This window comes from Falco rusticolus, chromosome 6 (assembly GCF_015220075.1).
Source record: "Falco rusticolus isolate bFalRus1 chromosome 6, bFalRus1.pri, whole genome shotgun sequence".
Taxonomy (NCBI): Eukaryota; Metazoa; Chordata; class Aves; order Falconiformes; family Falconidae; genus Falco; species Falco rusticolus.
Window position 1 is genome coordinate 2,277,047 of NC_051192.1, and position 14,450 is coordinate 2,291,496.

Below are 14,450 nucleotides of genomic sequence, written 5' to 3' on the forward strand. Positions count from 1 at the left end.
GGGGACGCTGGGGGGCCGTGTGTGAGCCCTAGGGCACGGAGGAGACACCGAGGGGGACACAGAGGGGCGGCGCGCGCCCACCGGCGGGCACACCGAGGCCCGCGGCTGGGGCGGGGAGGGCACGTGCGGACCCCCGGGGCCCCCATGGCGCCAGCTGCTCGCGGGGCCGGCGGCGGGCGGTGGGGCGGGGCGGGGCGGGGCGGGGGGCGGGGCGGGGCGGCCCCCCGGCGGGCGGGGCGGGGCCGGCCCGGCGCGGCGCGGCGCGTCAGTCGCGCGGCGGGCGGCAGCGCGAGGCTGAGGCGCGGCGCGGGCAGCGGGAGCGGGGAGGGCGCAGCCGGCTGCCGCGGCCGGCAGCATGGAGGAGGCGGCTGAGGGGAAGGCGGGAAACGGCCCCAACGGCTACGCGGAGGGGCCGGCGGCGGCGGAGCGCGGCGGCGGCCGGCTGGGGGGCTGCCGGGCTTTCCTGCGGCGCAACGCGCTGGTGGTGCTCACGGTGTCGGGGGTGGTGGCCGGCGTGGCGCTGGGCGCCGCCGTGCGCGGCGCGGCGCTGGGCCCGGCGCAGGTGGCCTATCTGGCCTTCCCCGGCGAGCTGCTGCTGCGGATGCTGCGCATGGTGATCCTGCCGCTGGTGGTGTGCAGCCTGGTGTCGGGGGCCGCCAGCCTGGACACCCGCTCGCTGGGCCGCCTGGGCGGCATCGCGCTCGCCTATTTCCTGGGCACCACGCTGCTGGCCTCCGGCCTCGCCGTCGCCCTCGGCTTCATCGTCCGCCCCGGCGCCGGCGCCTCTGCCCTCAACGCCCCCGAGCTGGGGCTGCCGGGCGCCGTGCCCACCACCAAGGAGACGGTGGACTCCTTCCTGGACCTCGTCAGGTGAGGCCGCCACCCGCCACGCGCCACCCCCACCCCTCGCCGGAGGATGATGACAGACCCGGCGGTGTTGCACGCTGCAGCGGCAGCCGGGGAACCCCCACCCCCTCCTCGTCCCTTTCCTCCTTCTTCTTACCCAGCTCCTTCTCATTCTCCTCTCCTGCTCCCTCTCGTCCCCCTCTCTTGCTCCTTTTTATCCAGCTCCCTCTTCCTCCTCTCCCCCAGCTCCCTCTCATGCTGGCTTCTCCAGAGCCACCACTTGCTGCCCAGGTAGTTGCAACCCAGTGGGGTGTAGGGCTGCATGATGCTCTACTTCTCCCCCCTTTATTTTTAATTTTGGCTGGGTGGCTGTGAGGATGAGGCGAGGCTGGCTGGGATCTCTCGGTGCCTGGGCCCGTTTTTGGTCCCGTCTGAAGGAGAGTGGCCCCTGGGTGCTCGCTGCAGGGCAGCCATGGCCCTGCCGGGCACCTTCCCCTGCCCCGCTGCCTGTTGGTGCCCATCTCCCACAGGCATGGCAGGGCAGCTCTACCCATCACTCACACGTACCTTTTTCTTTTGTTCCCCCCACGCTTTACTCAGTCTCCTGGTACAGATGCCAACCTGCCTCATGCAGTGCCCTTGCGTAGGTATGGATATGGAAATGCAACCCTGTATTTCCATCGGGGACATACCCTAAACAGCCTGGTGTCAGGACACCCTGCATGTTCGTGAGTTTCCCATCTCTGCACCTTGCAAAGACAAGACATGTTACTCAAAACCTCCTGGAAGCAAGGCTTCTGCTTCTAACCAGACCATAGTCTTTTTGTTTTGTTCCTCCTTGCAAAGTTGCAGACTTTACCTTTTTTTTTTTCCCTTCAAAGGTCATGTCTTGTTGAGATCTGTCCAGCTCTTTAAATAAGAGAGGAACACTTACACAAATGAGGCAGACATACAGCTAGCTTTTTGAGTATTGGACTTGCAATCTCTCGTGCTTTGATGAGTCTTGGTGCAGAACCCCAGATGTGAACAGCTGATCTGTTTTGTTACCCCAGGTCTGGCTCTGCCAGTTTTTTCGCACCTGAGTAATGTTGGGCAGATGTGGAAAAGTGTATTGTAGGTACCTGAGAAAAGTGGTGGAATAAAGGAAAACTGAGCAGTGGCAGCTGGGTCTTTCCTGGCAAGTGTAGCTGAGGGAGTGATGGGAAGTGATAGCACATCAATAGGGAGCGTGGAGGTTTGCTGAGACGTTGGAAGATGAACAGCTTTGGAGGTGGTAGGTGTTGTTATCAAGGTGCAAACAGAAGAGTAAGGGAGGTGACCTGTGTACCATCAAAGTGTCGGGAGAGTTGTACTTAGTTGATACCTTGGTAATTGCAAAGCTGAGTGTGGGATTTTTATTTAGATTGTTTGCTTTGCACTTGTGGGTTCAATTTTTCAGCTGAGAGACTTTTTCACTGTCTGGGTAAACAGATATGGCAACAATGATTAAAAGTTTCTAAAGTAAACCCAAACAACCAATGCCCCCCCAGCTGTATTTGCAAATCCATGTTAATATCCTTTTCTTCCCCAGAGAGAAGTATGTTCCTTTTTGGACAGAAAGTAAGTTCTGGTTTGTCCCATTGGCAGCTACACACTGTGTGTTCTCAGCCTCACCTCTCTTAACTGCTGACGATTAAGGACCTCTCTTAAGGACTGGCAATTCCTAACAGAACACATTAAAAAGTAATAACAGGACAGTGGGAGTAGTTGGCTGGCTGTGCAGGTTGGAGTTGAATGGAAGTGTAGGCAAGTGAAGGAAAATTACCAAAAAGAAAAAAAAAAAAAGGAATCAGCACAACTGGGAGAGCTGGGAAGATGCCTGTAGCGTGGCTGCCCTGGCTGCATCCTGGTGTGGCTGCTGTAGCCGGTGTTTCATTCCTGTGCTGCCACGCAGCGTGGAGTAGGATGTAGCTGAGAAACAGCTTGAGCTTCAGGCTGTGGACAGCGTCTGTGAAGCTGGGAGCAGAAAAACGCTTCTTGCTCTGGTCTGTAAATGCAGTTGGAGGGTTTATCTTCAAAGGGGTTGTAACTGGTGGAATCGAGTCCTTAACTCTAAAGTAACACTCGTAATGATGAGACTTGGGTAAAGCATACAGGTTGCAGAGAGGTTTCCTTCTGGGAAATGAGGAGCCAGGGGCTTTCCCACAGTGCATGTACAGTGGGCTCTGAATTCAGCTTTTTCTTGGAGCCCCAGGGAAGGGCTCTTGCAGCCACATTGTTGGGCAGTCCAGTTGTTACAGCAGTGACAGTGAAATCCAGTCCAGAAAGGATGCGTTTGGACATGGCTGTTACTAAAAATTCATAGCACAAATCCCTGACAGTGGTATGGAGTGGGTTATGTGATTTTTCTGGAAATACCATCTCTCTCCCTCTGCCTTTTAATTTTTGATACTCTTTTTTTTTTTTTTTTTTTAACCCATTCTTGAAAATGTGGGTGTTCTGGTCTGAGCATTGATCGTGGTCACTGTTGTGGTGGAAGGTACCAGAGTAACCCCACCTTCAGTTAACAAGGTCTTGAGTCTGTAGAGCCTGGAGGCTCTGTTGCCTTTGGCGTGGGTGGGTCCCATGGCATCCTCCTCTTCGCTTTTCCTTTTCTCACTTTAGGTCATGAAACTGTGCCACAAGACTGGCTGTTTCCTTCAAGGCTTCACTACTCTGTTTCAGATAAAAGGTGAAAATGAGGTGCAAATGGGCAAGCTGAGTCCCCCTACAGAAATGACAGCAGATGTGAAATGGCCCAAGGAAGAAACAGGCAAAAAGGAAATCACAGCTGCGAGTCGGTATATGTCCCGGCTTCTGCAGGGATGACACAGGGTGCCTTTCCTGGGATGCAGATCCCTTCTGCTTTTGGGAAGTGTGTTAGTTAATGACCAGAGATGTTGTTTTCCATTGTCTCAGCAATGTCTGCAGGCCAACTTAATTTCTTGGTCATGCTTTTATGCTTCCAAGTCTAAAGCTTGTACCTATGCATGCAGACACAACCTCTAGAAAAGAGATTTGTCTTGGGCCTTAGTACCAAATGAATGATGACTCACCGGTGAACCGTAAGGCTGTCTCTGTTTTGTTTTGTCCATTGACCGTAACCTCCTGGGTCTAATCTGTCTGCCTGGAGGTGCCAGAGCACCCTCCTGGTTTCCTTTCTGGCAAGTGCAGGAGGCAAGCCTGGAGCTGCCTGGCCAGGGCTTAGGCAGCCATCCTCTGCCCCAGGATGTGGGGTGGGGACAGCAGAGCTGTCCTGGAGGTGCCTTTGTGCCCCACAGCAGCGGTACTGATGGCTCATCTCATCTCAGGTCTGTCATGTGGGCAGCTCTTTGGAGCTCCCTAAAAGAGGATCATGGCCAAAGGTAGGAAGAGGCTGCAGCTCAGCGATCATGGGAGGGATCCAGCAAGAGTTCGGAGGTTCTTCCACAAGGCTGATGGCTTAAAAAAAAAAAAAAAAAAAGTGGGATGTGCTCTGAAGCCAAGTGGGGGACCTTGGCTTTCCTTAACTCTGTCCTGTGTCAAGGAAGAAAGACAGGCTTCTCCACAGCAGCCAGTTCAGGCTCTTTATGTTAAGCCAGGCTCTGGTTCACTCTTACTCCACACAGCCTTAGCTGAAGGTGGACCTTGTGAACATCTCCAGAGCATCTGGCATGGACAGCAGCTCTGTTGTACCAAGCAGGTGAGCTCTGAGTGCCAGCAGAAGATGAGGAGGGTGAAGGGAAATTTTAGAGTTTCTGGTTTCATCCCTTACTCATTTGTTTGGTGGAGAAGGCAGAGCAACAGGGAATAAAAAACACTTGTCAGCTTGGCTGTGAAGTGGGTAGGAGGTGGAGAAGGAGGCCAGCTGTGATATGGTGGGCTCTGGGGCTCAGAACCCACCTGAGTGATATTGCAGAGAGCCAGCATGGCTCTGATTGTGCTGGGCATCTAACCAGGGAGAAACGGGTGAGGAGAGAGGTGGTGACTCCAGCCACCAGCTACCAGCCCACCTGTGGCTTGTTGGAAAGTGGCTGAAATGGCAGGATCAAGTGTTTTGCAAGAATCTATTGATTTGTTAACACTTTCGATGGGCAGTTGACAAGCCTGCATGTTTTGATAAGGTCAGAGTTTTGTTTTAGCTCTGATTTGTATTTGCCAATTCAACAAAATAAACAGTTTCACAGGAACCTATTGATCCTGTCAAAATTTCCAACAGTGGGTGATCCTGGCATTTCATTTCAGTGAGGTCAATGTTTTGCCATAGTTTTATACAAAAGACTTAAGTAGAAAATCTCACTCATCAAAAAGGAACATTTCAACAAAGTATTTTATATTATTATTTTTAGTGGAAAAAAGGTCTAGAACAGGCTTTCTTTGCCCAATTTTGGGATGAGAACATGTTTTGAAACTGTGGAATTGGCTTTGGGAAGGGGATTCTGGTTTAAATCCAGCCCTAACAGTCCGGGGAGGGAAGAAGACAGTAGCATCAACTGCTTTTTGTAGGAAGGGTACACAGAGGTCCAGGTGTCTGCCCCGAGCAGTAATGTCAGGGTTTCTCGGGCTGCCAGGCAAGTCTGCAAAAGCAATTTAAATTTAATTGCTCCTCAGTGTCCTTTCTGTCCCACTGCCAAAGGGAGTACCCGCGGCGCCCTCAGCCAGCCCCTGCGCTGGCTCCGAGCGCCTCTGGAGCTGGAGGGAAGGCAGGCACGAGCCTGAGCGCAGGGAGAAACTCTCAAATCCCAATGTGGAAAGAGAGCAAAACTTGACTGTTAGGAGAGGAGGAGGAGGTGCCACCTTTGTAGTGATAAATAGAATACGAAGTGGCTGGAGAGCCGCTGCAGTACACCAACAGTGGGTCCCAGAGGTAGGCTAACCACTGGCTAGCTGGGTAGCTAGGATGGCTAGGTCTTAATTCTGGGGTGCCATCAGGATAAGGGAAGTAGTCAATGTCCACCTTCGCTTGTGTCATTTTTTTGATCCTGGATCCTCTCTGGAAGTATAGGGATTGCTGACTGATTTTTGTAGGAAGAACTCAATGTTTTCACTGATGTGCCTGCACTATCTGGTGGGGTCTTTTTAGAAAGCCTCGGAACATTTCTGCTCCTTTCTTTTATTCTTTATATTCATTGCCTTTTACTATTGACTCCCCACAGTTATGTTTTATTTTCTGAGCAACAAAGATGCAGACTGGACCATTAAGGCAAAAAAAGTATCAAATGTCTGATCTAAGTGAACACACTTTCAAATTTCTCTGTTAAAGCGAATGCAGTACTCGGCAATACGTGTATGTCCAGGGCATGTATTGTGCATCCGCATACATATCAAAAAGCAGATGAGAAAATTTGTGTGATATTGAATGAAAATCTTGGGACAGAAAGAAAAGTAAAGGCATGGGAGCAATCCAAACCGGGCTCTTGCAGGTTGCCACAGATGGCAATAAAGTTGCTGTCAGTGGACTCCTACCAGTGAAAACACTTCACTGAAAAAAAGCCAGGAGATAACGCAACACAGTGGGTTGATTTTTTTTTTTTTCCCTAGGCTTCCTCAGAAAAATATGTTTTCCAACAGCAAGGTTTTTGGCCTTAGAAGTGGAACCTTTTTGTAAGAAGCAAGGAAAGAGGAATGCGTAGTATTTTAGGGTTTCATTTTGCTGCACTTTTGCTGCCAGAGCAGAGTTGTTTGCGGAGCTCTAGCAAAAGAATCATTTAGAAACAGTTATTAATAATAATCCCTTACACATGCAATGAAGGATTTCCTGTCCCATCCTTACCCTGCTGGTGGAAAGATACAGGGTAAAGGAGAGGAATTTGACTGTAATATCAAAATTGAGAAGGGTGGGAGCTACAGCCCCTTTTTCCTACTTTTACAGCTCCAGGTTTCCTTAGTCATCTGGGATTCCCAGCAGTGGATGCTGCAGCTAAACTAAGATTTCTTAGTTTAAGAAAGGCAAAAATACAGTGAGACCTTCCTGTTGCATTTGGTTAGGCAAGTAATGGTCCCTTTTTGACTGGTAGGAGCAGCTTTTCACTGGAGAAAAGGAAAAAGCTGGGTTTATCCAGCTGTGCATGGGGAGATGGTTTGATGAGCACAGTATTCGAGCAGAAGGCATTCAGACCCTGAAACTCCCGCCCCTGGTGCTGCTGCTTTCTGGTTCCTATTTTAAGAGGGTCTGAGACGGGTGCTTTCTCACACTGTGTGTTGCGCAGGTACACAGGCGTTTTGTGGTTCAGCCCAGCTGCCACTTCAGCCCCAGGACACACGTCTGATGGATTTCTGATTTTATTTTCTTTGTTGAGGGGGAGCAGGGGACAGCTGTCTGCACAACTTGCAACAGGCAGAGAGAGACTTTCCTGCCTGGTGCTTGGCGAGGGGTGTAAAGGCTCTCTGTGCCACCTGCTTTGCCTTTATGCCGCAAAGGTGGTTGGGTCTGTGCGTGGGAAATCCATCCTGCTCTGTGGAGCAAGGGCCCAGCAGCTGTGGAGCACCTGGGGCACATGCAGCATGTCTGTCCCCCTGCCAGAATGTCACGCATCACTGGTTCGTCTCATTCTTGCCACATATAGCAAGTTTTGTCTTTCTGTGTCATAGGACCAAGGCTGCCTGATCCCAGACAGCTGTGCGGGGCTCCTTATTGCACAGTCACAGGGTTTTCTCAGCAGTGTGTTCTTGCAGTAGCCCGCATCTTCAAAAAGGCAGCGGTGTTCTCTGGCGCAGGGCATGGCAGCAGCAGGGACAGGGCCATTAGAAACAGCAGCAACAGTCCACAATCCAGTGATACAACCATGTTGATTTCCTTAAATTCCACATTCACATCTGGTACAGGCTTTTAAAGCAAAAAAACCCTTCTCAACATTTGGTCTGCATGGAAAAACCAGCTGGCAGACACCCATGTTTAATTTGCATGCCCAATTACCCAGCTCATCAGCTTTCCTGTTTGCCGGTTCACTCGGACCGGAGGGATGTTTGCACTTCCCCGTGCGACTCCTCTGCTTGGGCTTGGGGACACGGTGAATACCAGCTCCAGGGACAGAGCTGGATTTGGGTTTCTGTGGTGGGTGAACTTTGCCTCGCCGCGCGGTGAGCAGAGCCTGCAGGCACGAGCACATGATGAGCCCAGGCACATCACCAGCCAGCTTTTGGCTCTCCCTGGAGCATGCAGCATCCTGACCAGTTGTTTTTTTTCAGTTGCTGCTGTGGTGTTCTTGCACAAATCCATCTTAAGGTAAAAACCTGCGGTCTGGCCCGCCCATAATTGAAGTTTAATTTAATTCATATGCTGACTGATCTTAGGTGAGAAAGCAGTGTAATATGTGCAGAACTCATGCCTTCAAGAGAAGCCGTTTATTTGTTGATTGCTTTTTATGACCCAACACGTTTTCAACTTCAGGATTTGAAACAGAGGAACAAAACATTATTTTACGTGTTGCTGGGACTTTGCAGCCAGGTGTACTTGGTTGGACTGAACAAAACGCACAGCTCCTTCTAAGCTGCTGAATTAAGGTCCAAATTTTTTTACTTGGTGGATTGTCAAAAATGCTCTTCCCTGTCCTTCGCAAGTCCTGTGACTGGTGCTCCAGGGAGAAAGAAGAGTGCCCGCTATATGCTTGTATTTGAATAGCTTTAGTGCTGTTCACACTCGAAGCAAGAACCTGCCCCTTGCCTTGCTGTAGTGGGGCTGCTGGGGTCACTCAAGTATGTGCTTTAAGTATATGCTTTGCGTTAAGTTAGTGTTTAATTACTGAGGCCCGTGGCTGACATACTGTGTAAATTATGGAGGTTTGGTTTCTCAGCCACATTTAAACATGGGAGAACCATAATGTTTAGGCTTTAGAATTACTTCCTTTGGCTTTGTTTTGTCAGGATGGAAAAGCTGATTATAACCAAAAAAAAGTTACTCGGTTTCTGCTTGGTTTTCAGTCTTTTTTCATCTCTTTGCTTCTTCAAAATTCAGCCAATTTTTTTTTTTTTGAAAATGTAATCATCCTGCTATGAAAAGTTGAAAAGAAATACCCTTATTTTCCCAACAGCATGTTTTCTTTTTTTTTTTTTTTTTTTGTTAAAGCTGTGCCCTGAGCTGGCCCATTTGTATGTGTGATGTTTTACTCCTGATAAAAGCAAGATAGCTTTTACTTTTACGTGAGGCTTTTATCCACCACTGTTCCAGCTATGCGAGAATTGATTCATGTTTGCTGTTCCATTGATCTTATTTGACCAATTCTTAAGCATCTTTGCAGAGTTAGAGCTTGCCCTCCTACATTCAAGCAGACAGCTGTATTGACTAATTTTAAGGAGAAAAAGTAGCTGTTTCTTTTGTGGTCAGTGGACCATAGCCTCCAGAAGCCAAATTATTCTTAGAGCAATTTGGCACTTGCAGCTGCCTCCTAGTACACTTGTAACGCATCAGAGAGGCTGCAGTAGTTCACAGCAGCCACTTGCTTGATGAAGGTCCGTCTACTTTATGTTGCTATCAAGGCTGTGGGAGAGCCCTCACCGCCTGGCAGAGTAGCAGAGCTTTGCAATGGAAAAAAACCAGTCGTGTTTGCTGGTTGTAACTATGGCAAAAGCTGCGGGGAGGTTAGCAGGGCACAGCCCGGAGGTAGCTGCAGCCCCCTCAGATCAGTGCGAAGAGCAAAGGACGAGAGCAGCTACTAAATGCTTTTTGCCACAGTTAACTGGCTCTGGGTAAGGTCTTCTGTTTCCTTACCGTAAGAGTTCTCGTGCCTCCTTGATGCATTGGCTGGTGGTATTTTTTGTTCATAACCCTGACCTTCGTGCTGTTGCTAGCTAGGCTCCTGCCGTGGCCCCAGAGGTCAGCTATTATTCCTATTTTGCTTTCTGACACAGCAAAAAAAGCTGCCATTTGGCTAGGGGGACACGTGCTCTTTGCCCACTGTAAGGGAGAAAGGAAGTGTAGCATTAATCAACTATAAAATGCAACAAGGAGCAGCTTCTTCTCCCATGGGCCAGTTAATGGTTCTTCCTGTCCATGTCGCTTTGTAGGTGCACATATACACTGGATGTGCAGTAGAAGTGTACATCGCTGTGCATGCTATCCTCTGTACAAACCCTTTGTGTTTCTGTATGAAGGCATTGCCAAATTCAGATGTTGCCACTTTCTGTATGAGTTGCCCCTACTTTCATCTGTGCTGTTTAAGCACCTAAGCCCTTGCATCTGGCCTGTGACATTGTTCTGCTTTACCTCAGTGTTCACGGAGCTGCCCTTGTTGTGTTGAAGGGTTAAGCCATTCTCTTAAGTGGATTTTGCTGATTGGATTGTCCTTCATGTTGATGCAGCGAGCAAAGTGTAATCACATGAGTAATGTTAAAAATCTGCCTGACCCTGGAGACCATAAGCTGTTGCTGCAGCTGGTGTGGCTAAGCCAGTTTCTGTAGCCACTGCCTGATGGGTGTGTGTAACTGGCATCATGTCTGGTTGCCTCTGGTGTCCCTGTCCCTACCCAACTGGTTTGGTGTGGCAGACAAGCAGGGACCTTTTTTTATGTGAGCAAAAGAAGGTGGCATTCATGCCTCTGGAGGGATAGCAAGACATCTGCTCCGTGCTGCCAGAGTATCTTCTGTAGTGTGTACCTCACTGATGCCAATGTGCTTGCCTTTGCAAATAGAATTCTGTTTCTGAGAGTAAAACACCTTGGTGTGTTTGTTTCAGAAGATCTACAAGAAATACTTCATTTTCTTCTTTGTATTTTACAGAAACCTGTTTCCTTCAAATCTTGTTGCTGCAGCTTTCCGAACGGTAAGATATGTGTGCACTTTGGACATGAGCTGACAGCACACCAAGTGACTGCTTTCTTTTTTTGAGAAAAGGACTAGAAAGATGATGTAGAAAATACCAGAAGTTAATTTATTTACAGTAAGTAGGAGTTTTAAAAGCACTCTGGTGTAATCAGACATACAACTTCCATGGCAAATGGTTTGATTTTGAAAAATACTCCTCAAACAAAAGCATAGTTGTAGCCTATGTTTTGTGCCTTCACCAAAAACGTTCCTTGAACTTTTATACTTTGGGTGCCGTGTTGGACAGCAGTGGCAGCTCTGCTTTGTGCCAGGCTGCTTGTCACGTTGTGGGAGCTAGCTGGGCAACCTTAGGGTACATAATTTGGAGCTTGGCTTAGAACAGACAAGGCTAAAGATTTTCAGGCTCCCATGTGTGTAAGCATTACCTGATGCTTTCATTATCTTCTATGGTATCCCTCACTGGATTAAGTGCTCTGCTTGGCTTCTCTTCCAACAGAGGACTGAGTGTGGTGGGATGAAAACTGGCACCAGAATATAGTGTGGCTTAAACTGATGGACAGGAACTGTGGGGCACCGAGAAGATTTTGATTTAGTTCTTATTGCTAATTTTAGGTGCTGGGATAAACGCTGTTGAGAATATTGCTGTGGGGCAGAGTCATTCTTTATGATACAGGAGCAGAATAATAGTTTTTGCCTTCATGCTATTCTGTGGGTTTGCTTTTGTATCAAAACCAAGGTCAAACTCTTAAATTAAGTTCCATTTTGAATGTATATATGATACAGTACAAGTCGATGTACCATAAATAAAAATAAGAGCAGTACAAGAATACCATTAAGAAAAAGATACTCTGTGATACCTCAGGTGTCAGGGTTCTGTGTGTTCAAGGATGAGATAAAGAAGACATCCTTTCCTCTGTGCTGCTGTTATCACGGGTAATTGGCAAGTACATAAGCTTTTCTTTCCCTTATTTTATACCTGAAGAAAACAAGCCGAAAGAGGTGCCTTGCTTTTGCAAGGTGTCTAGCTCATTCAGCAAAGTAAATTGTTGCCCTAGATTTTCGGTATTTTACTGACAATTTAAATGCCTGCCTCGCCATTTCTAACAGTGAAATAGCACAAGTGCCACTTGCCTTTTGCAGGAGCCAGTGTGACAGCATGGTGTGTGAGGAACAGCAGGGTGCAGGAAAGGGGAATTCCTTGGCTGCTTCCCAAACCTGGGAACTCGGGGGGGGACACAGCAGTTCTCCATTGCCACATGGGGAAGGGGCTGCATATGCTGTCACTCCCTTTTCTTGCACAGGACAGGCTAGTTGGCCTCCAGAAAAGATCTTCCTACCCGTAATCTCCTCCTTGTGAAATGCTAGATGGTACAGTCATATTGATGATCTGATCAGCAAACATTGTGGGGTTTTGTTGTGTGTTTGTTTGTTTTTTTTTCTTACCTGCAGTATGCCACAGAATATAAGATGCTGCTCAGAAATACTACCTCTGGAAATGTCACAGAGGAAAAGGTAAGGTTACTTCTTATATTTTTATGCAAACCCTTGTCAACTGTAGTATTTGACTACACAGTCTTTAATCCTTTCCAGCAGTCATTAGAAAGAAAAAAGTACTGTACTTTGCCTGGGACTGAGGCATACATGAGCCAGATGAGTTAATCACAGCCACACAAGAATGCTGTGATGGATAAGAGAGTTGAATTCAACTGATCTGAGCCTTGAGATCTTATTTTTAGGCTATGCTTTCTTAGACCTGGTCTCACCTGATCTAAATTTTCATTAGTTGCTCTGCCTAATGTTTCCAGATAGCTTTCTGTAGACTTGGAATTAATTAGCAATCAGACTGGCTGAAAGCAGTCCCTTAAACCTTACTCTTCATTAACAGTTTGGAGAGAATGAGCCTTTTTCCACTACCCAAGGCTCTTTCTAAAAAAACAAACAAAAAAACCCGGTTAGTTGAGAATTTTTTCTTGTTGCCATGCTGTTGAAATTTTGCTTGAAGCAGGAACAAGTGGTCTGAAGGAGTGAAAATTAGAGACGGTGTATTACAAATAGGCTGCTGTTGCAGTGGTGTCAAAAAGGAAACTTGCAGGGGTTGCTAAGATAGAATGTTATCTTCCATATGTAGCTCATAGGACTTTCAGAGAAGCTCTATATCCCATTGAGTGGCATCTCTCCAGCAGCACAGGGCTATCAAACATCTTTATTATTGGCCAGGGCCAACGTTTTGCAGGTCCAGCAATAATTACTGTGGCCTTACAGGCAGCATGCTATGAAACAATCTGGTGTCCCAGCCTGCAGCATGTCACCTTACTCCAAATGAAGTATCCCGTGCTTTCATGGCATTTTGGGGAGAGGGGTCTGAGACTGGAAATGACTTTTGGGGTTATTTTCTGTTTCTCAGGCTCATTCTGACTATCTGAGAGTAGTATCAGGTGGTGTGTTACTGTATTTTTTAATATGATTTGCATGCCCCTGGGGCAAGATTTGTAATGTTTGTACTTGTCGTAGAAGGGCTCAGCCAGGGCTTGCCCAGCAGTCTAAAACCATCGAGGAAAAAATAGCTTATGCTCATCCAGAGGGGCTCTGAAGCATATCCCTGGGTGCAGGAAGCACTGGCCCCATTAACTTCTCGTCGTGTATGGTGCGTGAGCAGGTGGTGCAGAACAGTGTGTCTCCAAACCCTGCGTTCGGTTGACAGGCAGAGCTTTCCCCAGCCCTGGAGGCAGGGTGGCAGGTGACTTGGATGGCACGAGAACTGAGCAGGGGAAAAAGCCCTTGCCTAGAAGCCTGCTATGACACTGGGGGCAGTTTCGCTGGGGAAGAAGGCAGCTCCGTCTGCGCAGGCTCTGCCAGTGCCTGTAAGATTGCATTGCCCAGATCTGCACTCACGCTGTCTGACACGGATGCACAGCAATGACAGCAGAAGGGCCATGTCACCCCAAAAGAGCACTTTCTCTTCTCATGCCATTGTATCCTTAGGCAATACGTGCCAGCGCAGCCTCGTGCTGCTAAAACCCAGGTACAATATGAAAAGCTGTGCATTCAGACATGTGTGTTTGCTTACAGGGTGTAGAGTTACTCTTCATTTAAGCAGGGGTATTTAAGCAAAAGTTGAGTAAAACTCTCATTATTCATCTTCAGTGTCAAGTTTGATAGGGGCTTCTTGGCAGGCCAGCACGGACTAGGGCCAACCATATCCATTGGACATAGGCTTGGCTGTCAAGTATTTTTTTTTTTTTTTTTCTTAATGCTTGTTCAAAGCCACCACTCTTCCTCAAGAGGTAAGAATGCATCTTTTGGCAATTTAAAATGTGGGATTCTTTTTTAGTTTTCTTCTTTCCTTTTCCCACTTATCAGGCTCCTATTTGATGCAATATCAGAAAAAATATTCTAAATTTGTCACTGGTGCCTGTTTTTGCCAGCAGTTATGATGTAAAAGTTATTTCCGCTATTACTTTTCCAAAACTTTTCTTCAGTTGTTGGAGCAAAACCAGAGCTGAGCTTCTTTAATTCCAGAAGACGCCCTACTGTGTCTAGGGAAGAGTGGACTGAAGAGAAAGAAAACGTCATCTCAGTTTTGTTAACTTGGTTTCGGTACTGGTCTGACCACAGTATTTATGGACAGATGAGGGTTAAGTTTGGAAAGGAGGAGTATGATTTTTGGATAACACATAGCATAAATATCATAGCAATAGGTTTGGGTTCCAGGGAAACGAGATGATATTCCTATCTAAAGTTTTCTTTCATCAGCAGAATATTTGATTGAAGAGGAGAAATGTTTTCCTTCTTTCCATATGAACAGTGTAGAGCAAAATTTTCCATTGATTATATTTCCCCCCCGCCCC

At 48.0% G+C, this 14,450-nt stretch overlaps 1 protein-coding gene across 8 annotated transcripts in view; it reads left to right on the plus strand.

Moving 5' to 3' along the window:
* The first annotated feature begins 263 nt into the window (after positions 1-263).
* The window catches only part of SLC1A4 (solute carrier family 1 member 4), a 40,224-nt gene continuing 26,037 nt past the window's right edge, over positions 264-14,450 (plus strand). For all 8 annotated transcript variants that reach the window (XR_005104850.1, XR_005104847.1, XR_005104848.1 and 5 more), the window contains exons 1-3: positions 264-870; positions 10,558-10,600; positions 12,052-12,114. Coding sequence is in view for 3 of the 8 variants with exons in the window: in XM_037391353.1 (XP_037247250.1) it covers positions 356-870; positions 10,558-10,600; positions 12,052-12,114 (621 nt within the window). In the remaining 5 variants the exon portion in view is untranslated. The remainder of the gene's footprint in view (positions 871-10,557; positions 10,601-12,051; positions 12,115-14,450) is intronic.